Here is a 24,666-nt window from a genome sequence, read left to right as displayed (position 1 = left end):
GTTTGACGAACATGCGTCTGAACCTCGAATTTTATAAGGTAATGATCGGACAATACTTTAGTATACGGGAGTATCGTAACTTTGGAGACGGTGATACCCCTGACAAGCACTAGGTCTATCGTATTACCGTTGCGATGCGTGGGTTCATTTATTATTTGTGTGAGACCACAGCTATCAATTACAGTCTGGAGCGCTACGCACGGTGGGTCCGATGGGGTATTCATATGGATATTAAAGTCCCCCATTATGATTATATTATCGGCGTGTGTCACAAGATCAGCAACGAACTCTGAGAATTCATTGATAAAGTCCGAATAGGGCCCTGGGGGGCGGTAGATAACAGCCAGGTGTAGAGGCAGCGGTGTGACAGACTTCATAGTAAGCTCCTCAAACGATTTATATTTATTATTTATGTTAGGACTAAGGTTAAAGTTTTCGTTGTATATTAGTGCGACCCCCCCACCCCTTTTAAGCGGACGGGCAATATGCGCATGTGTAAAGTTAGGAGGACATGCCTCATTTAGCGCAAAAAAGTCGTTTGGTTTAAGCCAGGTTTCGCTGAGACCGATGACGTTAAGATTGTTGTCTCTGATAATATCATTAACTAATAACGTTTTGGGAGACAACGATCTTATGTTTAAAAAACCTATATTATAGGTAGTGGGCTGTTTTAGGGAGTTTTTGATCAAATTATCCGTAGTAGCAATATTAATAATGTTGTGTTTATTATGCCCAGTGCATTTAGTATAGTTACGACCATAACTAGGAATTGATACGACAGGAATTTTCCGATTGTTTGTTTGTTGCTTTGGTAAACTGCACGCATCATAGTTAGCCACCTCAGTAACGGGGATTTTCCGATTGTTTGTTTGTTGCTTTGATAAACTGCACGCATCATAGTTACATGTATATATATACATGTGTATAGGTATATATATATATATACATACATACACATACATGTGTGTGTATGTATATATATATATATATATATATATATATATATATATATATATATAATATATATATGTATGAAAGATAGCAACCTAGAAAGTATTTATTTCTTGGAAGCTAAATTTGGTATACACAACGTCAATTTTTATTTTTTGGGGGAAAGTGAAACCCAAATCATTCAATTGAATTGATGATTTCAATTTTTTTATTTCAATCTTGGAAAATTGCAAGAAAAAAGAACACCCCTTACATGATTGTCTTCGTTGTAGCATTTTATTTTATTTTTTAGTCTATTTGTATTTGTAAGGATGTTGATTACGTAACCTGGTGGACATTCATAAATATTGAAATGTATTGTAAGTGCCTGTGTTTGTACATTGTGAATTTATCTGTTTGTGATGACTTTTTCAACATTACATTGAAATTTTCTATATTTTAATTTTCATCCTGTAAAGCAGGGGTGTCAAACTCATTTTAGATCAGGGGCCACATGGTGAAAAATCCACTCCCAAGTGGGCTGAACTGGTAAAATCCCGGCACGATAACTTAAAAATAAAGACAACTTCAGATTGTTTTCTTTGTTTAAAAATAGAACAAATACATTCTGAAAAAGTACAAATAATAATGTTGTTGTTTTTTTTTTACACTTACTTGTTGCGGTTAGTAGTATTGATTGATTATTTGATTGAAACTTTTATTAGTAGATTGCACAGTACAGTATGTATTCCGTACAATTGACCACTAAATGGTAACACCCGAATACGTTTTTCAACTTGTTTAAGTCGGGGTCCACGTTACTCAAGTCATGATTTTCTATCTTTAGTTGTCGTTATTTATACTTTCTGAATAAATTACGTGATAATGTTCATCGTTAACCATTGGAGTTATTTTTCAATCTATCAAGCTAAAAAAATTATATCAAAACCAAATAAAATGATGTAATTTATGTAGTTTGCTCATTTTCCTTGACTGGTGCACTAACATCAAGTGATTTTTTTTTTTTTTTTTACATATGTAGCATCATCTACAAAGATACAAAGAATTGCTATTGTGACATCTAGTGGATACATTTAGAAAAGCAGTTTCTTTCATTGACAAATTTGGGCTCGATTTTATACTTAGCAAACTCATCCCGCGGGCCGGATAAAACCTGTTGGTGGGCCTGATCCGGCCCGCTGACCGCACGTTTGACACCCCTGCCGTAAAGCGTCTTTGAGTATCCTTAAAAGCGTTATACCAAGCAAAATGCATTATTATCATTATTATTGGAGAAAAAAAAAAGTTGCTTTTTTGCTGTTCCACTCCGGTCCTGTAGGTGGCGACATAACCCCCCCCCCCAAAAGCTCTTATTTTGGTAGGTCACTTCCGCAAATGGCCAATGGCTGTGTGCAGCGTGCACGATGGCTTCATCGCCTGAAGAGTCCACTCTTCTCGGCTTGTGCGATGGAGAGATAGACGAAAACAAGCACCAATCTTCCGTCTTCACCAACAAAATCGGAGGTCTTCCGGACTGGCTGCCCGGCCTTCCGTGCCAGTCTCCCCTATGTAGGCGCTGTTCATCCCCGCTAACCCATGTGGTGCAAGTGTACTGTCCTCTGGAGGAATCCTCCTACCACAGAGCCATCCACGTGTTCGCCTGCCCGGCTGTGGAGTGCAGAGGCCGGGCAGAGAGCTGGACGGCGGTGCGCTCTCAGAGCCTGGAGGCCGAGGTGAGAGCTCAGCGGACTAGCGGGAAGCATGAGCCCGTGGAGGAGGCTCCTATGTCGTCTAGCGACTGGTGTGACTCCGCTGAAGATTGGGGCATGGAAGAGGAGGATGGTGGCGCTTTGAAGATGGACAAGCGTGTCCTGGAGGAGGAACCAGGCAAGAAACATGTCGAGGAGGAACCAGGCAAGAAACATGTCTTCTAGTTAAACAAAAAAAGTGGAAGAGGAACACTTTCTTAGAACATTTAATTGAGTTATGATTTTTTAGTAACATTTGGCCATTGTTAACTGTCAGACTGTTGTCACGTGATCACAACAGCTGTGAAACCGACGTTCTCATGACGTCATCCCGTGTGCGTGGGGGCGGGGTCGGCCCCCCCATTTACTTACGAGGTCATGATTAATACAGACGTTTTATTAATGCTATATTATAAAAATATTACACTATATTATAAAAATACAGACGTTTTGTTAACGCTGTATTATAAAATTAAAAAAACAATTTACAAACACAAGCTATGGGATGACGCATTTACTTCCGGTGTTACGTTTCCTCCTAAGTCATCCCATAGCTTGTTTGTAAAAATTTTTTTTTATAAAATAACGTTAACAAAACGTCTGTATTTTTGTATTTTTATTGATTTTTATAATATAGCGTTAAAATAAAACGTGTGTATTAATCATGACCCCGGAAGTAAATGGGGAGGGGGGAAAGGTTTTTGTAGGGGGAAGAAATTTGGCGTGACAGCGCCTTAGTGGCTCTCTGGAGCTTTTTCAAAAATAAATGAAAAAACATGAGGGGGAAAAAACATATTTTTTGTTTTAATATGGTTTCTGTAGGAGGACAAACATGACACAAACCTCCCTAATTGTTATAAAGCTCACTGTTTATATTAAACATGCTTCACTGATTCGAGTATTTGGTGAGCGTCGTTTTGTCCTACTAATTTAGGCGGTCCCTAAACTTACCGTAGTTCGTTTACATGTATAACTTTCTCCGACTTTGTAAGACGTGTTTTATGAGACTTCTTTTTCTGTCTCATTTTGTCAACCCAACCTTTTAACGTTGTGCATGAATGCACAAAGAGGAGTTTTGATGTTATTGACTAATGTGGAGTGATAATAATTATAATAAATATAATAATATTTAATATTATATTTAATAATAATAAATATTACTCAGTGGCATAGTGGTTAGAGTGTCCGCCCTGAGATCGGTAGGTTGTGAGTTCAAACCCTGGCCGAGTCATACCAAAGACTATAAAAATGAGACCCATTACCTCCTTGCTTGGCACTCAGCATCAAGAGTTGGAATTGGGGGTTAAATCACCATAAAATGATTCCCGGGCGTGGCACCGCTGCTGCTTACTGCTCCCCTCACCTCCCAGGGGGTGATCAAATGCAGAGGACAAATTTCACCACACCTAATGTGTGTGTGACAATCACTGGTACTTTAACTTTAATTTGGTCACCGCATGACTGCAAGCTAATCGATGCGAACATGCTATTTAGGCTAGCTGTATGTACATATTGCATCATTACGTCTCATTTGTAGCTATATTTGAGCTCATTTAGTTTCCTTTAAGTCCTCATATTTCAATTTATAGCTCATGACACACTATCTGTATGTAATATGGCTTTTAATTTTTTGCCGCTTCAGACTGATTTTTTATTTATTTATTTTTCGGTCCAATACAGCTCTTTCAACATTTTGGGTTGCCGACTCCTGTGGGGTAATCTATGTATACATATTTGAACTTACTCTCCAAAAACTAATCATATAAGAGGCACATTTTCCTGAAAATTTAGTTGAACACTGAATTGTAAATGTTTAGTTTCATATGACCATTTTAATGGTCATATAAGGTTTTAAATATATCGCATACTTAATCGTAAAAATGCCTCTGAAAAATCACCGGTACAAATTTTTTATTAACATTTGGTTGAAGTCGGAATTTTATTTTTTTTAGTACAATGTAACCTGATGACCTTCGTATTAGTGTAAAAATATTTGGCACAAGTAATCGTAAAATCCAAAAAACAAAACACTCATTTTTTCTTAAAATTTGGTTGAGTTTTGGATTTCCAAGTACTATTTGGCCATTCTTAACTGTAAAACTAATGTAAAAATGTTAGTGCAAACTTTTGCTCCAAAAACAAATATTAAAGGCACATTTTTCCTCAAAATATGGTTGAACTCTGAATTCTGCATTTTTCGTACCAATTTACCTAAAACTGTCATACTAGTATAAAAATAAGTTGCACACTTAATTGTAAAATGTACACGTCTACACATTGTTTGGGTAGTACATCATGGCAACCACTAGGGGGTGCGAAAATGTCAAGTCTGGTGATGACTTAAATGAGTTAGGTGATACGTTTCATAATTTATACACGTCCGTCTTTACAGGTCCTTAAATCTGTCAATGTGTTTCGCATTTGCCACTATTAAAACATCATTTATCGCTATACCTGGCAAATTTATTTCCACAAAGTAGGAATTATTAATTATTAATCTAATTTTCAAAGCCAGAAAGTATGTCTGTCCCAGTACGGTTTAACATTCAGAGTCTTCTACACACCAATTAAAGGCCTACTGAAACCCACTACTACCGACCACACAGTCTGATAGTTTATATATCAATGATGAAGTCTTTACATTGCAACACATGCCAATACGGCCGGTTTAGTTTACTAAATTGCAATTTTAAATTTCCCACGGAGTTTCCTGTTGAAAATGTCGCGAAATGATGACGTGTGTTTGTGACGTTATTTCTTGGAGGGGACATAGCGCAGCACCGCTTGCGGCTAAAAGTAGTGTCTTTTCATCGCGCAATTACACAGTATTTTGGACATCTGTGTTGCAGGAATCTTTTGCAATTTGTTCAATTAATAATGGAGAAGTCAAAGTAGAAAGATGGTGGTGAGAAGCTTTAGCCTTTAGCCACACAAACAGCCGGTGTTTCCTTGTTTAAAATTCCCAGAGGTGAAGCTTTACTATGGATCAGAGCGGTCAAGCAAACATGGTTCCCGATCACTTGTCAACCAGCAGGTTTCGGTGAGAAAATTGTGGTAAAAAGTCGCCTCTTACCGGAGATCAGCGGAGCTTGCGGTGTCCATGCAGCTGCCGTGACTTCTCTCAGACACTGGCGTCAAGACACCCTTGGACACACCCCTCCGACTATCATGTACTATTTAACTCACTAAAACGCTAGCAACACAATAGAAAGATAAGGGATTTCCCAGAATTATCTTAGAAAATGTGTCTAAAAACATCCGAATTGCTCCCAATGTAATCGCCTTTTTTTTTTTTTACTTTATTTTATTTAATTTTTTTTCTAGTCCTTCACTATCAATATCCTCAAACACGAATCTTTCATCCTCGCTCAAATTAATGGGGAAATTGTCGCTTTCTTGGTCCGAATAGCTCTTGATGCTGGAGGCTCACATTATAAACAATGTGAGGACGTGAGGAGCCCTCGCACCGGTGACGTCATCGTCTGCTACTTCCGGTAAAGGCAAGACTTTTTTTATTAGGGACCAAAAGTTGTGAACTTTATCGTGGATGTTCTCTACTAAATCCTTTCAGCAAAAATATGGCAATATCACGAAATGATCAAGTATGACACAGAATGGACCTGCTATCCCCGTTTAAATAAGAACATTTCAGTTTCTCATTTCAGTAGGCCTTTAAGACCCTTTAGTCACCGAGTAATGCTTTCTGAGGCTGAGCCAACAATCAGAAGCCATGACACTGACTACCACGGTCTGAATGGTTTGGTGTCAATACTACTGTAGTATTGATATTTTGAGCTCATTTAGACATTTTTATGCTTAAATTTAGGCCAAAAAATTTAAATTTCTTATATGACAACTGTGTGTGTTTTACGTTGCAGAATTTTGCCAAGCGCCTGAAGGGGACGTTGTCAACGGACTCCGCCTCCTCCATCTTGCAGAGGGGCAGGTGGTCAGTCCCCTCCTGCGCGCCTTCTTCATCAGCGTGGTGGATGAGTCTGATGTGGCGGCGGGGGAGGAAGACGGGCTGGCGCACGCCGAGGATCTGCTGAGGGACTACGAGAGGAGAGAGCGCGTGGCCGTGGGGCACAAGGGCGGCGGGGACAAAGGCGGCGAGGAGAAGTACGAGAAGAGCCGAGCCCGTCACGGCGACGCCGTCTTCTCCAGGTTCACGAAGAGGATTTCGTCGTGTCCGCAGCAGATCCTGCGTTATTGTCGTGGAGGACCGCCTCTCTTCATCTCGGAGCCGCCAGCAGACGCTGGCCAGCTGGTGGCGCCGTGCGACTCTTGCGGAGGCCCGCGGACCTTGGAGCTGCAGCTGATGCCCGCACTGGTCAGCCTGCTGCGCTGGAGGGACGACGGGGCCGAGGCCGATCTGGAGTTCGGGACGGTTCTGGTCTACACGTGTACTCGGAGCTGCTGGACGTCGCCGCGGGCGGTGGAAGAGTTCTGCTTTGTTCAAATGGACCCGGACCAACAGCTTTTTAAATAAACCGCTGAAAGACGAAGAAGCGACTTCTTGTTGGACTTTTTCTAATTTAGGCTCACAGCACAGCAGCCACATGACTCGGCAAACAGGAAGTATCAAAAATAGATTTCTAACCGACCAATAAAAAGTTTTGTTGCTGAAGCATTGCCTGGCTCCTCCCAGTGTAAAAAGAGGCACTTGCGGCGCCGTACTACGGCAAGGCGACGTCACTGGACTTGTACTCCCAGTCGTACTGGCGAGGCTGGTCCAACGGGTCGGGGCGGGCGCCACTGAGGCTGCTGACGTCTCTGCCGATGATCTCGTTGACTGCAACACAAGCAAGCGAGAGACGCGGGTGAACCCGACTGAACCGGAAAGCGTTCGCTAAACAGAACCATGAAGTCGGTTTGCGAGTGCAGTGACACGTGACTCCAGCAGGGGGTGCACTCGCAGTGCTTTCCATTTGTACTGGAAAGTCAAGATTTCCGAGTTCACCCGCGGAATTTCAACCGGAATGCCAATCGAGGTCGGATTTCATTATCAGAAAGTCAGAGCATTCTCACCACCCCTGAGTTGGCTTCAAAGATGGCCGCTGTGAATGTAAACAGTATAAGCTTCTAGAACACAGGTGTCAAACTCAAGGCCCGGGGGCCAGATCTGGCACGCCACGTCAATTTGTGTGGCCCCCGAAAGCGTGGAAATGTGTAAATAATGTACTTTATCTTTTCTTAATAAATGTAGTACAAAAATACTTGTACTATGTACAATTACATATTTACACTTTAATCGTGTCTAATATTAAAACATTTTATATCATCATACATTTTAAAACAATGTTATTGTTCAATTACATATTTTACACTTTAATCATGTCTAATAATAAAACATATCATACATTTTAAAACTATTATTGTTCAAATAAATATACATTCTTAAATATCTGCTTGACTTTTGATTTTAAAGCAAGTAATCCAACAACTCTTCATGTAAAAATGTTACAATAATTTTTTTTACAGTAAAATCCACTTTCAGTATTAATACACTATAAAACCGTGGATTTTACAGTATAAAAAACTTGCATGAATTTTCACGTAAAAAAAACCCAATGGTACCATTTTTCCATTCCAGTTAATTCCATGTATTTTCTATGCCGTAAAAAAAATGCAAATATTACAGTAAAATTGTGGCAACTGAGCTGCCAGATTTATAGAGTACTATCTAAAGATTTGTATTTTTTTACGTACGCTGTACAAAACCAGACAATTATACAGCTGTTTTATGTATACACATTTATATTCATACTGTATTATAAACTGTTAAACGCGGCCCTCTGAGGGAACCACAACTGCGATGTGGCCCTCAATGAAAACGAGTTTGACACGACTGCTCTAGAACATCCGCTATTAGTGTTTGTTGCACTAAATCAGCAATACTCCATGTAATGTCGATCTATTTATATATAGTAACGTGTAAACTACATTTCATGCGGTTTACAAACTCTACATCGCTAGCAATGACGTCCGTGTTCGAAGGTAGCACTAAGAGTTCAAAGTATAACAAAAAAAAATAAAAAATAGAATATGCGCCTGGGGATAGGTTGATTGGCAACACTAAATTGGCCCTAATGTGTGAATAATGTTTGTCTATCTGTGTTGGCCCTGCGATGAGGTGGCGACTTGTCCAGGGTGTACTTCGCCTTCCGCCCGATTGTAGCTGAGATAGGCGGAAGCGCCCCCTGAAACCCCAAGAGGGAATAAGCGGTAGAAAATGGATGGATGGATAAAAAAATAAAATAGAAATGACAACACTACGCACACTAGACAAACACTAGATAAAACAGAAACATAGATAAAGATAGAAAAAAAAGCATGAAAGCACAGGATAAAACCTGTTTATGTTCCCATAAATTGTATCCAGACAAGGCAAGCGCAAGAATGTGGCCGTCTTGATTTCCCACCTCAGCAACTTGCCCAGGTAAATGGAAAGCACCTTAAGAGTGGGTTACCTTTAGCCCCGCCCAAAAAGTTTCTACTGGGTCACATATGGAGGTTATTTTGTATTTGTATTACAAAAGCATTTTTTGACACTATTTATGTAAATTAATTGTTTTCACATCAATTAAAACAATTCAGTGCAGGAATAGTCGATTGGTTCTGAAACAGGATCAATTGCTTGAGTCTTAATTTAACAGATGTGTGCATGGAGGTTAATTTGTGTCTTTGGTACAAATTTTGGGGTTTCTTGGCACTGTACTTATGTAACATCAAATTATGCTGACAATTTAACTGAATAAAATAAATGGTGGGCAAAATGTATGTTTAAAAAATTCAGTTTGTTCAAATGTTTCAGTGTTCAAAAAATTTGGTGCAAGAAAATTCAGTGGAGAAATATTAGTTGCTTCAAACCTCACTTGATTGGTTGGTTCTGAAACATGATTTAATTTATGGGAAGTTATTAGAGGTTTGTGTTTTTATTACAAAAGCTTTTTTCTGCACAGAATTTTTGTAAATAATTTTTTGCTTTGAAATTTTGTAAACTGAATTTTGACAATTTAATTAATTAAAAATTTGAGAGCAAAACTTGTTTGAAAATTCTGTTTTATCAAATAGTGTTTCACAATCCGGTGCAAAGAAATTAATTGTAAACAAATCTGTATAAAAAAATTCAGTGCAGAAATATTTGTTGCTTCAAACCTCACCTGATTAGTTTTTTTCTAGGATCTATTATTTCAGTTTTAATTTACTGAAACTTATATTTGAGGTAAATTTGTCTATTACAAAAGCTTTTTTTGCCACTGAATTTTGTGAACTGATTTTTTTACATCAAATTATACTGACAATTTAATTGACTAAACATTTGTTAGCAAAATGTATGTTTCAAAATTTAGTTTGTCAAAACACTGTGCGTAAAAATTCTGATTAAAAAAACTAGTGCAGAAGTATACTTTTTGAAGCTGAAAATACAGAGGATGAAATACTGGTTATAGAAGAGCGCACGAAGGAAGAGTGGGACGTAGGAGCAGACGGAGGGTGAAAGAGTGAGGTGAAAGCAACTGGAAGCTGCAAAACGTGGAAGTTGAAGCCGAGCTTTTGACATAAATGGAGTGCCTACCCAAATAAACTGGAAAAAAACTGTCCATCGAGTGAGTCATTTTAATATTGAACATGATACCACGCAGCACGCCATGCGTCTTATTACAACTACAGTACATACGCTGTCTGGCGAACTGTACAAATAAAACATGAAATAATACTTTACAGCTACTGTAATATGAATGTTCATGTGATTACTCAGTAAAAAGGGGGTCCTATCGCAGTGTTGTGCATTACTAACTCAAACATGTTTCGTGCTAACAAAGCGAGCTTATCGCTTTCTCTAGTTAGCTTTTACGGCTAATACTGAAGCACGGCGATGTGTTACTTCGCTAGCAAAAGAGTTCCTCATCGTTTGGGCTTACAATAATGTCGCTACAGCTTGGTTATTATTATACAGCCTATGGATGGATGGATGGATGATTGTTTTTGAATGCATTTTAATGTGATTTAGAGTTAGAATTGATTGCTCCGATTAGGTGCATTGCTAGTCACCAAGTACGAGACGATTTCTACATGTTTGAATGCAAAAAAACAAAAATGTTGTCTTCTTGTCTTTCATAATTAATGTTCCCTTTAATTTGTCATGTGTGTGAGCAAACGCACAAACTACCTGAACATTCAGTGGAGCACATGTGAGCAACATCAGACATGCACACTCTGGCCACACCTGACATCACAATTTAAATGTTTTATTCTAACAAAAAAATGACAGGAGTAATTTTCATGGGATTATTTTGTGATATAAGTGATTTGGCCCTCTTACAATGAAAATAACAACAACAACAAAATGTTTTTCATGAGCTATGTGTGCGTATTGTTGTCTGAGATCACATTTAGTTCCTGTAACTTTCTGTCTAACGTCTTTCTATTGGCATTCATGAAATCTGGTGACAACATTTCATGAATATTATCGTTACATTAATATTATTAATAAATTGCAGCAAAATATTGAGGAATCATAGCGTTACAATCTGGCATTTACACATTGTGTGTTGTTGGAGTTGTCCGACTTTTTGTGTGGCCATAAACGCAGCATTGGCTAAGTGCCACAAGTGCATGTTGCTGCAGGTGAGAGAGAGAGCGAGCAGCTTCTGTTGACATGACGGATGACGAAAAGTTGGTTGAAGCCTGGTTTATATGGCAGAAAATGACCAGTTTTTCTTGACATTTTTACTAATGTTTTTGGTGTAGTTAAAAACAGTTTTGCTCAATAAAGTGATTGGAGAAATTCCTGCCCTTAAAACATCTAGACAAACGTTTTTTTTTTTTACATTAGGACCACTCTTGCTATCACCGATCACTCAGAATTGCATTGCAAAATCTTACAAAATAAATTGTAATGCGTTAATTTTGTTTAGAGTTCAGATGGGATTTTGTGGAACACCAAAAATTCACTGTAGGACCCCATTTGTCTGACTTGATGGGGTCCCTAGGTTCCCCATTTTGAAAATTCCTATCACCAACACTGATGCACTATTGGTGCGTGCAAAACAGCAGCAGGTGGCTGTGGCCTGCGGGACGGTTCAAATACTATGTTGCTCATAATGATTGTGAATGATAGGAACGTTCCAAAAAAAGTGCAGTTCCACTTTAAGTTTTAAAGTAACAAATATTTCTGCACTAATATTTATACACTTAATTTTTTTTGCACAGTATATTTTTAATCACACACATTTTGATCACAATTTCTATTTAAATTGTCAGCATAATTTAATGAAAGAAACAAAAAAATTCCGTGCCCCCAAAAAAATTTGTAATAAAGACACAAATGAACCTTTAAAGTGATCATTTTTAAAGGAAGGAAGGCGTCAAAAGAGTTCGAGGTCAAATAGCAGGTGTGCATGTGAACCCCCCACACACACAGTTATTATTAACACACTGGGGGGTGGGGGTCACAGTTGTTTCTTACTCAAAGAGACCACTGGGGGGCGCACTGACTAACCATGCAGTAGATTGCCAACAATATTGAGTCTTACCGTCATCCAGCGTGATCTCTTGTAGGCCCAGTGAGGCTGCAGGGGGCGTGTTCTCAGGCTCCTGTTTAATGCTGAGCCCGCCGCCCGGCCCCCACAACCATGCGTCCTTGTGGGCGGTGACGTCAAGGGCGGCGTGCAGGGGGGGAGGAGGAGGAGGAGGATGGTGCAGCCGAGCGCCGCTATGAGGAGGCGGACCGCAATGCACCGCCAGCCCGCTGGGGGCGTAACGGACCGCCTCCCCTTCGTGAAGGCCGGGTGCATTGTGGGACACAGCGTTCTCCTCCCAGCGCTCTTGTTTGACCACCTGGCCGGCGGCGAAGGGGAGCAGCTTGGCGTCGGCCGGCAGGTACGTGAAGCTCTGAGCCGGGCTCCTCCTCCTCTTGCCGTTCGAGACGTAGAAGAGGACTTGGGCGGGTGTGCCGGTGGTCCGGCCGTACGCCGGGATTTCCACCGCGATGCCGGACTGGTCAGGACAAGACAAGAGCGGTCACGTGATCACGCCGTCCCTCGACATTGTCCATGACACTCGGACTTACGCCGCTGCTTTTGTCGGGCAAGACCATGGCGTCCGTCTCCCACAGGACTCGTCCATCTGAGAAGACATCAGGGTTGAAAGTGTGACGACGTGCTGCAGACAACTTGAACTCACCAGGACTTTTCTCCATGAAGACAACTCTGGACTGGGCGGACATGTTGGCGCCGATGATGCAAAGCTCTTCTCCCCCCCGCCACCCACAGCTGCGCGGGCTGAAGCTCTCCACGTGAGGAAGCTCCTGACCAGAGCGCTGGGCTGAAACATGCCAACACAGCCTGATGATGATGGTGGTGGTGGTGATGAACCTGCCGGGAAACGTTCTGGGTCGCACTCACAGCACTCGACGGGGATCGACGCCGTCTGCAGCCACAGCGTCCAGCCGTCCGACTGCTGAATGGCGACCCTGAACACGATGCGCACCCTGGTGTTCTTCCTGCCGATGTCCGTCTCGCCTTTCCTTAGCTCGATGTCGGCGTTGCGCAGCTTCAGGATTCCCGCGCAGTCGATGCTGACGCGGCAAAAAAGATGCAATTAGTAGTGTCGGCTCAAACCATACTGAAGCATCGACGCATTAGGAGACACAAGCAAAGATACTGTGTCCCCTCGTGTGTGTGTGTCACTTTAAGAAACTCAATAATGTATCACATTAAGTGTTTTATATCAGTCGATATTGATCATTCTTGATATTTTTCTGACTTATCGAAAATACGGACCGGGAAGGAATATACAGCGTTGTCTCGATACCAATATTTTAGTACCGGTACCAAAATTATTTCGATACTTTTGTAAAAAAAATTCATTATTGGCTTTATTTTAACAAAAAATCTGAGGGTACATTAAAAATATGTTTGTTATTGCAAGTTTGTCCGTAAATAAAATAGTGAACATACAAGACAACTAGTCTTTCATTAGTAAGTAAGTAAACAAAGGCTCCTATTTTGGCTGCTGATGTATGCAGTTCTATTATTTTGTCAGAATTATTAAGGACAAGAGGCAGAAAATGAATTATTAATCAATTTGTTCATTTACTTTCTCTTTTAACATGTTCTATCTACACTTCCTTTTAAAATGTAATAATCACTTATTCTTCTGTTTGATACTTTACATTAGTTTTGGATAATACCACAAATTTGGCTATCAATCCGATACCAAATAGTTAGAGGATCATACATTGGTCCTCATGTGTCCAGGGACATTTCTTCTGAGTTTATAAACATCATATAATTTTTTTAAAAACGAAAGATTTGTTGCCAAAAAATAGACGTAATCATAGTAGTATCGACTAGACACACAACTGTACTTGGTATCATTACAGTGGATGTTAGGTGCAGATCCACCAATGGCGTTTATTTACATTTTGACGTCGGTGAGCTACGGTGTGTAGTGAAACATGTTTAGCTATTCCTCATCCTGCAGGGATGATGATTGTGAGAAACTTACTTTATTTGTCGCCATGGAGGCGAGGATTAGTGATTTAGAAGTAGCTAAAACACTGCCGACTGGTACAGGCCAAAGTTTGGACACACCTTCTCATTCAATCCGCTTTCTTTATTTTCATGACTATTTACATCATAGATTGTTACAGAAGGCATCACAACTATGAATGAACACATGTGGAGTTATGTACTTCACAAAAAAAAGGTGAAATAACTGAAAACATGTTTTATATTCTAGTTTCTTCAAAATAGCCACCCTTTGCTCTGATTACTTCTTTGCACACTCCTGGCATTCTCTTGATGAGATGAGCTTTAAGCACACCTGTGAAGCGAAAACCATTTCAGGGGACTACCTCTTGAAGCTCATCGAGAGAATGCCAAGAGTGTGCGAAAAAGTAATCAGAGCAAAGGTTGGCTATTTTGAAGAAACTAGAATATAAAACATGTTTTCAGTTATTTCACCTTTTTTTGTTAAGAACATAACTCCACGTGTTCATTCATAGCTTTGATGCCTTCAGTGACAATCTACAATGTAAATAGTCATGAAAATAAAGAAAACACATTTAATGAGAAGATGTGTCCAAACTTTTGGCCTGTACTGTATATTATTATATACCTGTGATTATATTATAAAGGAAAGGAAATGTCAACACATGCATGGAAAACAACGCCAACAAAATTCTAAAACCACATTGAACACGTAACGATAACCTCTTAAAGGGGAAATGGACTTAAAAAAATAGGTATAACATTCACAATCCTTATGTATGGACATGTCAACACGAACACAGAGTTTAAAAAATGCATGTTTGGTACGTCTACACACAAACGCATACACCTGCTGTTATGCACATTTTGTCCAACCAGAAGCCTGGAAAAAGCAGCAATAGCTGACTTGGTGGCTTTATACCCTCTATTATTATAAGATTTATTTTGATATACTAGACAAAGTAGACATACAACGACATGTACATTATCTTTACAACCAGCCTGCACTTACACAAGAGCCCTGGGAACATTATGAATTTTTTTTTTTTTTTTTTACAGTTCAAAGCTAACATGCACACCTGTGCTGCTGAAACCCAAATTATAATATCATTAATCAGCAACATGGTGATATATTACATGTAGAGATGTCCGATAATGGCTTTTTTGCCTATATCCGACATTTTGATATTGTCCAACTCTTAATTACCGATTCCGATATCAACCGATACAGATATATACAGTAGTGGAATTAACACGTTATTATGCCTAATTTTGTTGTGATACCCCGCTGGATGCATTAAAAAATGTAACAAGGTTTTCCAAAACAAATCAACTCAAGTTATGGAAAAAAATGCCAACATGGCACTGCCATAATTATTATTGAAGTCAAAAAGTGCATTTTTTTTTAACAAGCCTCAAAACAGAAGCTTGGAATTTGGGACATGCTCTCCTGGTGAGAGCATGAGGAGGTTGAGGTGGACGGGGCTGAGGTGGAGGGGTTAGCGGGGGTGTATATTGTAGCGTCCCGGAAGAGTTAGTGCTGCAAGGGGTTCTGGGTATTGGTTCTGTTGTGTTTATGTTGTGTAACGGTGCGGATGTTCTCCCGAAATGTGTTTGTCATTCTTGTTTGGTGTGGGTTCACAGTGTGGTGCACATTTGTAACAGTGATAAAGTTGTTTATACGGCCACCCTCAGTGTGACCTGTATGGCTGTTGACCAAGTATGCCTTGCAGTCACTTGTGTGTTTGAAAATCCGGAGATATTATGTCACCGGGCCGGCATGCAAATTGGTGATCTGTACTTCTCCCTACGTCCGTGTAGTGGCGTTTTAAAAAGTCATAAATTTTACTTTTTGAAACTGACACTGATAATTTTGAAACCGATGCCGATAATTTCCGATATTACATTATAAAGCATTTATCGGCCGATAATATCGGCAGTCCAATATTATCGGACATCCCTAATTACATGTGCAGTGAAGTGTACATTATTTCTAAAATTAGCACGCAAAGGAAACCCTTTTGCATGTTTAAGTGTCAATAAGCGCACAGACTTGCGTGTGCCGCTGCAAAACTCTAGTGGAATCATAGCCCATTAAATGATCGATATAGAGATATATTTGCAATTAAACGTATATTGTCTTTAACATTAACAAGAAGGAAGGGGACGTCATGTTTTTGTTTTTTAAACGTTCGCGTGTGCTTGACTCTTACACAAATGGAAGCAACACAAGCAAATTAACTTAATGATCTGTCATTAAATAAGGATTAAAACATAAGCTAATGTTGCACCTTGCTTATGACACAAAGCAATAAGTTTTCCTTGTCAAAACAATAAGTTTTGCTTGTCAAAACAGCTCACTGTCATTATCGCTGGTGGGAGTGTCTTTTTGTAAACGTTGAGTGAAAATAGAAGCATATTTACGTTCAAACACACAGTTAATGTTCTTATAGTGTGTTTAAAGGCCATAAGGCAGTATTGTGCTCTTTTTTATTGGGTTTTATGGGAAGAGTTGAGGACCACCCAATGGCCCCGCTGTAAGCAGACTTTTATATACAAGTTACAATGCATTAAAAAAAAATACTTCAGTCTTGTCTTTCATAATGATTGTGAACGATAAGCAACATTTAAAAAAAAAAGAAGAAGTGCTGTTCCCCTTCAAAATGAAGGTGCAAAAATAAGGGATATGTAAGAAATGCTTAATAAAGTCTAACAAAATAGTTCAAAGTGTGAAAATGTAAACAGAGAGAAACCTGAGGAGATTTTTTTTCCCGCAGGTTTAGTGCCAGGAAGTTACAACCATTTACTACCGTGTCTCCCTTTCGGGGTCACGTGGGGTGCTGGAGGCTATCTCAGCTGCATTAGGGCGCTAGGCGGGGTACACCCTGGACAAGTCACCACCTCATCGCAGGGCCAACACAGATACAGCTGTGCTCTAAAGGGTGAGCGCAGCTAAGGTGGTGTGGTATTAGTAGTCTTGGTGGGGAAGAGCGCCTTGCATCATTTACATACCACATTGGTCTGACAACGGTCCCTTTAAAAGAGTCCAAAAAACTGTTAGTATCAAATGTAGTGACTTTTTCAATCCAGCTGATGGCGCCATTATGAAACAGCAACACAGTATCAGAGCAGTGTCAATATAGCCAGTGAGTGTGCCACACAATCACCAAGGGGTCATTTACCAGTCAATACTAATTACTGCAGAGTTTTGACCAAAAGAACGCAAAAGCTAGCATCGCTCATATTGACCGTAAACCCATATGTCGCCATGGTTACCTGGCGGACATGTTCTCCGGAAGCAGAGGAACCTCCAGGACGTTGGTGCCATTCACCAGCTTCTCCTGGCAGGCGGTGGTCACCGTCTTGCCCGTCACGCGGTGTACTTGATAGAAGGGGTGAGGACGGAGGTGGCGCTCGTCCGCCGTGCCGATGAAGAGTTGCAAGGTGGCGGGGCGCTCGCAGGGACCGCTCACCTGCGACATACACACACACACACACACACACACACACAGGTTTAAGGCAACAGGTATAAATATTTAATTTGGTGAGAACATACGCGAGCATGATGAGGAGTCGCATGACTGAACGAGAACAAAACGGCAGAAGACCAGGTAGCCTTATTTTCATGAACGCTCCAGTCTACTGATATCAAAAGCAAATAACTGCCACATTCTCTTATGAGCAACATCGGCCTCAACAACTGTGGTTGTAGGCCACCTCTTGATGTCGTTCTTTTTTTTAATTATTATTTACACAAAATAAAATCACCGGCAGTCAGCATCGAGTAGGCCTGAGCAATACGACTGAAAACTGTATCACAATATAAGTGTTTTATGTCGGTCGATATTGATATTTTTATGACCTATAAAAAATAAGGACCATAATAAAAATACATATCAAATGTTAACATTTTTACTTCAAATGTAACCTTCCTCTGATTATAATCCCCTCAACTATAAAGTCAGAAATGAAATGTCAACACAAGCATGAAAAACACTCAAACAATGTGAACTAAATTGTAAAATCACACTGAACACTTAACATGAAGGTGTAAAAATAAGAAATATGTCATTAATGTTAATATAAGGGGTAACAGAATAGTGCAAAGTGTGACAATGTAAACATAAAGAAACCTGAGTAGAACTATTTTCTGCAGGTTTAGTGCCAGGGAGTTACAGCTGTGCTCTAAAAGGTGAGCACGGATAAAGTGGTGTGGTATTACCGGTTTTGTTGGGTACGATCGCCTTGTAGCATTGGTCTGACTACGGTCCCTTTAAAAATAAAAAAAAAACTGCCATACTGTCGAGGAGACTTTTCCTGTTTTTATCCACAATTCCTTATTTTTTACTTTCTCTTCTCACTCCATGCAAGGAATCTACTACCGGACAACAAGATGGAGAAACCAAACTTGATAGTTGATACTAGGATTGCACGGAATGGCAAAAAAAAATGTAGCGATTATTTTTTTCATATTATCTGATCCCGTTTAAAAAATATATATTTTTTAATTAAAGCGGATTGTCCCTTGCAGGATTACAGCAAGTACCACATCTCTACTGTTTACTACAGCGGTATCTTGTATCAGACATTTCCACCATGTTTGATTGAGGTAATAAATACATACAGAGTATGCAGTGTGTATATTTACATAAATACTGTATGATAATGTGTAAATACATAGAGAGTATGCGGCGTGTATATTTACATAAAGACTGTCTGATAATGTGCAAATACATACAGAGTATGGGGCGTGTATATTTACATAAATACTGTATGATAATGTGTAAATACATAGAGTATTCAGTGTATATATTTATATAAATACTGTATGATAATGTGTAAATACATACAGAGTATGGATCGTGTATATTTACGTAAATACTGTATGATAAAGTGTAAATACATACAGAGTATGGGGCATGTATATTTACATAAATACTGTATGATAATGTGTAAATACATAGAGTATTCAGTGTGTATATTTATATAAATACTGTATGATAACGTGTAAATACAGTGGGGCAAAAAGTATTTAGTCAGCCATCGATTGTGCAAGTTCTCCCACTTAAAAAGTGTATGGTGTTCTTGAGATGCAACTCATTATTCTTCTTCCTCCAAACACGACGAGTTGAGTTTATACCAAAATGGATACATGGATGATACAGCAGAGGATTGGGAGAATGGCATGTGGTCAGATGAAACCAAAATATAACTTTTTGGTATAAACTCAACTCGTTGTGTTTGGAGGAAGAAGAATACTGAGTTGCATCCCAAGAGCACCACACCTACTGTGAAGCATGGGGGTGGAAACATCATGCTTTGGGGCTGTTTTTCTGCTAAGGGGACAGGACGATTGATGCGTGTTAAGGAAAGAATGAATGGGGCCATGTATCGTGAGATTTTGAGCCAAAACCTCTTTCCATCAGTGAGAGCTTTGAATGGTTGACCAAATACTTATTTTCCACCATAATTTACAAATAAATTATTTAAAACTCCTACAATGTGAATTCCTGGATTTTTTTCCCCACATTCTGTCTTTCACAATTTAAGTGTACCTATGATGAAAATTACAGACCTCTGTCATCATTTTAAGTGGGAGAACTTGCACAATCGGTGGCTGACTAAATACTTTTTTGCCCCACTGTGCATACAGAGTATGGGCCGTGTATATTTACACAAATACTGTATGATAATGTGTAAATACATAGAGTATTCAGTGTGTATATTTATATAAATACTGTATGATTATGTGTAAATACATACAGAGTATGCAGTGCGTATATTTACATAAATACTGTATGATAATGTGTAAATACATACAGAGTATGGGGCGTGTATATTTACATAAATACTGTATGATGTGTAAATACATACACAGTATGGGGCGTGTATATTTACAGGAATACTGTTTGATAATGTGTAAATACATACAGAGTATGCAGTGTGTATATTTATACGACGTGTGTGCGTACAGCTGTTGTGCAAATATTGTCCACGTGTCCTTGTGTGCTCGCCACACGTGTTGCAACAAAGTCACGCCCAGAATAGAGCAGTCGGTATCAGTTACACGTTGACCATCAAGCCCCCCCCCCCTCGACCCTCCAGAGGTGAGCGCGAGTGTGGGCAATGTGTGACACCGTGGACAGGAAGTGGGGTTATTACAGGATGTTTGACGCAGACGTGCACTCGCCTTGACGAAGGGGTGTCCTCCGTTCGCCGCCTTGATGGCGCCCCGGCTGCCCTCCGTCCCGTAGTGCGCCCTGTGGTAGGGGCGGGGCTGCACCTCCAGCCTCAGCTCGTTGTGCTCAAAGTGGCTCTGCAGCGGCGAGTCCAGAGGCGGTGGCGATGCGTTTCTGGTGGAAGGCCGGTTCAGAACAAACCAGAGCAGATATCGTCGATGTTTTGGTACCTGAAAAGGGGAGGGGCCCCGGGTTTGGGCGTGGTCCAGCTGAAGTGCGACGGCACCTGCAGGAAAAGGTCTGCCAGGCCGTCGCGGTCACCTGACTTCTCCCCTGGGGACGCCACGCCCCTCAGCTCCTCCAGAACCGTATCGCCTGGACCCGCCAGGAGGGTCAGCTGAGTACCGGATGTCCGTCTGGTCTTGGACGGGACGTCCAGCTCCTGGAATCCACACGCCAGCGAGGGTGCGAGGGCGGGGAGCCAGATGTCGTCTGTCACGCTGCCATGCGGGGAGGCGCCCGACGTGACGCTGGGAGAGTGCTGAGGAGAAGGCGAGCGAGTAAAGGGTTCGGCGTTGGCATGACGCCTCTTCCCACAGGGGGACGTTGGTCTCGATGAGGGCCTGCAGAGGAAGCACGGAAGGGGCCAGGTTAGTACTTTATTTTTCGGATTATAAGTCGCTCCGGAGTATACGTCGCACCAGCCGAAAATGCATAATAAAGAAGGAAAAAAACATATATACGTCGCACTGGGGTATAAGTCGCATTTTTGGGGAAAATTTATTTGATAAAATCCAACACCAAAAATAGACATTTGAAAGGCAATTTAAAATAAATAAAGAATAGTGAACAACAGGCTGAATAAGTGTACGTTACATGACGCATAAATAACCAACGGAGAACGTGCCTGGTATGTTAACGTAACATATTATGGTAAGAGTCATTCAAATAACTATAACATATAGAACATGCTATATGTTTACCAAACAATCTGTCACTCCTAATCGATAAATCCGATGAAATCTTCTTCCTCGATGTCGCTTCTAAACAACTCTGCCAACTCTAAAGGTATGCGCCGCTTCCTCTTGTCGTTTTATGCTGCATATTTCACTACGTCCAGATTGTAATCTGCAGTACATGATTTCCTTTTCGGTGACATTTTTGTTCAGCCCTTCTCAGTTTTTATAAGTTACCGCCAACGTTGAAATTAACCATTTTAATAGCTACGGCAGTAGCATATAGCAGTTAGCATCCCATCCATCCATCCATCCATCCCTCTTCTTCCGCTTATCCAAGGTCGGGTCGCGGGTGCAACACCCTAAGCAGGGAAACCCAGACTTCCCTCTCCCCAGCCACTTCGTCTACCTCTTCCCGGGGGATCCCGAGACGTTCCCAGGCCAGCCGGGAGACAGAGTCTTCCCAACGTGTCCTGGGTCTTCCCCGTTGCCACCTACCGGTTAGCATCCCATGACCCACAATTCACTTCTGCCATAACCTTCCTTTGCCGAATTCTTATTGGTCGACGTGTGTGTGACGATTGCTGACGTGTGTATAACGATTGCTGACATTTTCTTCGTCACTTCCGCGAATGAGATAAATAATATTATTTAATATTTTATGGTAATGTGTTAATAATTTCACACATAGATCGCTCCGGAGTATATGTCGCACCCATGGCCAAACTGTGAAAAACACTGCGACTTATAGTCCGAAAAATACGGTACTGCACTCCTCAATGTGATTTCATTGGTTTAGCGGCTGTTAAACAGTAACCATGGCAACCTGGAGGTGGGGCGGCGACTCAGCCAGTTGTCCTCTGTGACGCTGGCGCGCGGCGAATGACTCGGCGACTGGTGAGGCGACAGTGCCGGGCTGAAGGCGGTTGCGTTTTGGTACTTCTGCTGCCATAGCTCCACGCCAAAGGCTCCGCCCCCGCAGCCCGGTGAGCCCAGGGCCAGTAGCGCCGCGTCCCGCAGCTCGCCATCCACGTCGTCGGACAGGTCCGACACCCAGCTCCGTGAGGACAGGCTGCTGCAGGGGCTCGGGCAGAATGCCGGGTCGCGGTAACACGGGTCCAGGGGGAGGTACAGCTGGTCCCTGGACCAGGACGCTTCCAGGTAGCCGCCCTCGACCCCGCCCACGGCCCCTGCGTGCTGGGTGACGTGGTTGTTGGCTGCGATGGCGGTGATCTGGATGCTGGGGCAATCAAAGGGCCTGTGGTTCCCCTGGACCCTGTACGCAGGCACCTGCGAGGAGCAGCTGCCATGTTGGTAGACGGGTGGGGCGAGCGGCTGATGGATGTCAGCCGGCTGCTGCGTCCTCACACGGACGTCGGCTGTGAGGAGACCATGCAAAACATAACTTTGTCAGCATTTGCAATGCAAACTGTTGGGTTAGCGAGTAGTGACATTTACATACGTATTTACATATCGCTGAGGTGACATCAGCAGGTGGTGATGACCCTAACAACACAAATAATAGCTGCACTAGCGCTCTTTTTTTAACTGTTCCTGTCTGCTTGAGTGACTCAAACTTCCTGTTTTGTCAAAGTAAGCAAGTTCAACTGAACTTGCATTTCATTCGGACAATATCTACGTGGACTTATAAAGTACATGCATTTTCCCCCACCTATAGAATAGTTGCTTTTAATAAAACAGATTTAGGGCTTCACGGTGGCAGAGGGGTTAGTGCGTCTGCCTCACAATACGAAGGTCCTGCAGTCCTGGGTTTAATACCAGGCTCAGGATCTTTCTGTGTGGAGTTTGCATGTTCTCCCCGTGAATGCGTGGGTTGATTGGCAACACTAAATTGGCCCTAGTGTGTGAATGTGAGTGTGAATGTTGTCTATCTGTGTTGGCCCTGTGATGAAGTGGCGACTTGTCCAGGGTGTACCCCGCCTTCCGCCAAGTTGTAGCTGAGATAGGCGCCAGCGACCCCAAAAGGGAATAAGCAGTAGAAAATGAATGGATGGATAGATTTAGTAAGGCTGCAGTATGTTAAAAGGCAGAATACTTTCCACGATGAAATACATAATTAAACCGAATTACAAGACGGTCAAAAAATGGACTTCATTCCGTTTGTAAAGTCCACATTCAAAAAAATGGAGCTGAATTACAACAGCTGACAGCTGGACGTGTCACATCCACAGCACCGTACAAGCACTTCCTGTTCGGGATTTCAAAGTAAGGTAAACGAACATTATCTGAACGTGATGTGACATACTTATAAAACAACCAGGAAATACACGGGAAAAAATACATTACTGAAATTACTGAAATAGCTGAGACAAAAATGACGCAAACTTATTGCTAATCAATTTACTGGTTAAAATATATATATGACAGTAAATGTTTAACAAAACTAAGCTTAGCTTTACAAATGTGCGCTAATATTTCTGAATGCAGTCATTTACTTCTTAAATGTATTCGTTACACATCCTGTGTAACTTGCGTACAAAGGATCTACAAACCGCTAACTATCGTCACCAAAAAAAAAGCTCCACCAACCTGCATTTTGTCTCCCCTCCTCCTCGAAGATGAGTCCAAAGTCCAGCTCCTCCGCGAACTTTGCGGTGGACATCGGAACCTCAAAGTCGCCGCTCTTACGAAAAAAAAAAAAAAAAAATGTTCTCTGAAGTGCGACCTGTCTGTCTTCAAAGTCGACCTGTCTCACTCACTTCCATCCGACTGACAACTCTCAACAATGGCGGCAGACCGTCGAGCGGCTCCCCGCCTAACTAAAAGTCGCCCACACGCACGCAGCTTCGGCGAATAAACATGAGCCGGCGCTAAAGTGTCATTGTTGTGCTAACTTGCTACTAGTTTGTGTTCGTCCGCCGCGAGTGGGACTCCTCACAGGTTGATCCTTTGCTGCTGCGTTCACTGACACCTCGGCGATGCCAACTTCCTCGGTGTGGTTGTTGCTAAATACACAAAATGGCGACGGCCACGTTTAAAAAGTTGAAAGGAATTTGTTAAAAAAAAAAAAGTTATTTCAATTCTCACCATTGATATTTACAACTTTATTTACTTATTGTCGGTGCCAACATTCTCCTCACATTTATCCCACCACAAACTAAAATTAATAACTTATATCGGATACGTTTGTACCAACTGCTGTATTGAACAAATATTACATTGCATTTAGTCCATGTTTATGCCACATATCCCATTTCTTCCACGATTCACGATGTGTTTGAAGCACCGCAAAACAGCCAGGCTGTGACGTCATCAAGTGGGCGTGCCCCTGTCAACACTTGGGCAAACTTTCATAGTTAATTTAGATTAGATTAGATAGTATTTTATTTATTCCGCC

The 24,666-nt window shown here is 41.3% G+C and overlaps 2 protein-coding genes across 3 annotated transcripts; one reads left to right on the top strand and one right to left on the bottom strand.

Annotated features, from left to right (window-relative positions):
- The first annotated feature begins 2,296 nt into the window (after positions 1–2,296).
- Positions 2,297–10,133, top strand: pdcd2l (programmed cell death 2-like). Of its 2 annotated transcripts, none has more exons than XM_061894554.1 (2): positions 2,297–2,817; positions 6,557–10,133. In XM_061894554.1, the coding sequence occupies exons 1-2, from the start codon at positions 2,355–2,357 to the stop codon at positions 7,165–7,167; spliced, it is 1,074 nt and encodes a 357-aa protein (XP_061750538.1). In that variant the 5' UTR covers positions 2,297–2,354; the 3' UTR covers positions 7,168–10,133. The 2 variants fall into 2 exon arrangements, with proteins under 2 accessions (XP_061750538.1, XP_061750537.1); XM_061894553.1 differs by having other exon boundaries at positions 2,299–2,844.
- nfatc3b (nuclear factor of activated T cells 3b) lies at positions 7,192–24,279 on the bottom strand. The gene is made up of 10 exons (XM_061894552.1): positions 23,859–24,279; positions 22,135–22,687; positions 20,583–20,975; positions 20,364–20,526; positions 17,450–17,646; positions 13,085–13,257; positions 12,864–13,004; positions 12,751–12,806; positions 12,215–12,677; positions 7,192–7,470 (listed from the first exon to the last, which is right to left on the bottom strand). Exons 1-10 carry the CDS (start codon positions 23,929–23,931, stop codon positions 7,355–7,357), a joined length of 2,328 nt encoding a protein of 775 aa, XP_061750536.1. The 5' UTR covers positions 23,932–24,279; the 3' UTR covers positions 7,192–7,354.
- Positions 24,280–24,666: the final 387 nt, after the last annotated feature.

Source organism: Nerophis ophidion, linkage group LG03, assembly GCF_033978795.1.
Source record: "Nerophis ophidion isolate RoL-2023_Sa linkage group LG03, RoL_Noph_v1.0, whole genome shotgun sequence".
Classification (NCBI taxonomy): domain Eukaryota; kingdom Metazoa; phylum Chordata; class Actinopteri; order Syngnathiformes; family Syngnathidae; genus Nerophis; species Nerophis ophidion.
This window is presented reverse-complemented; position numbering and strand designations above follow the sequence as displayed.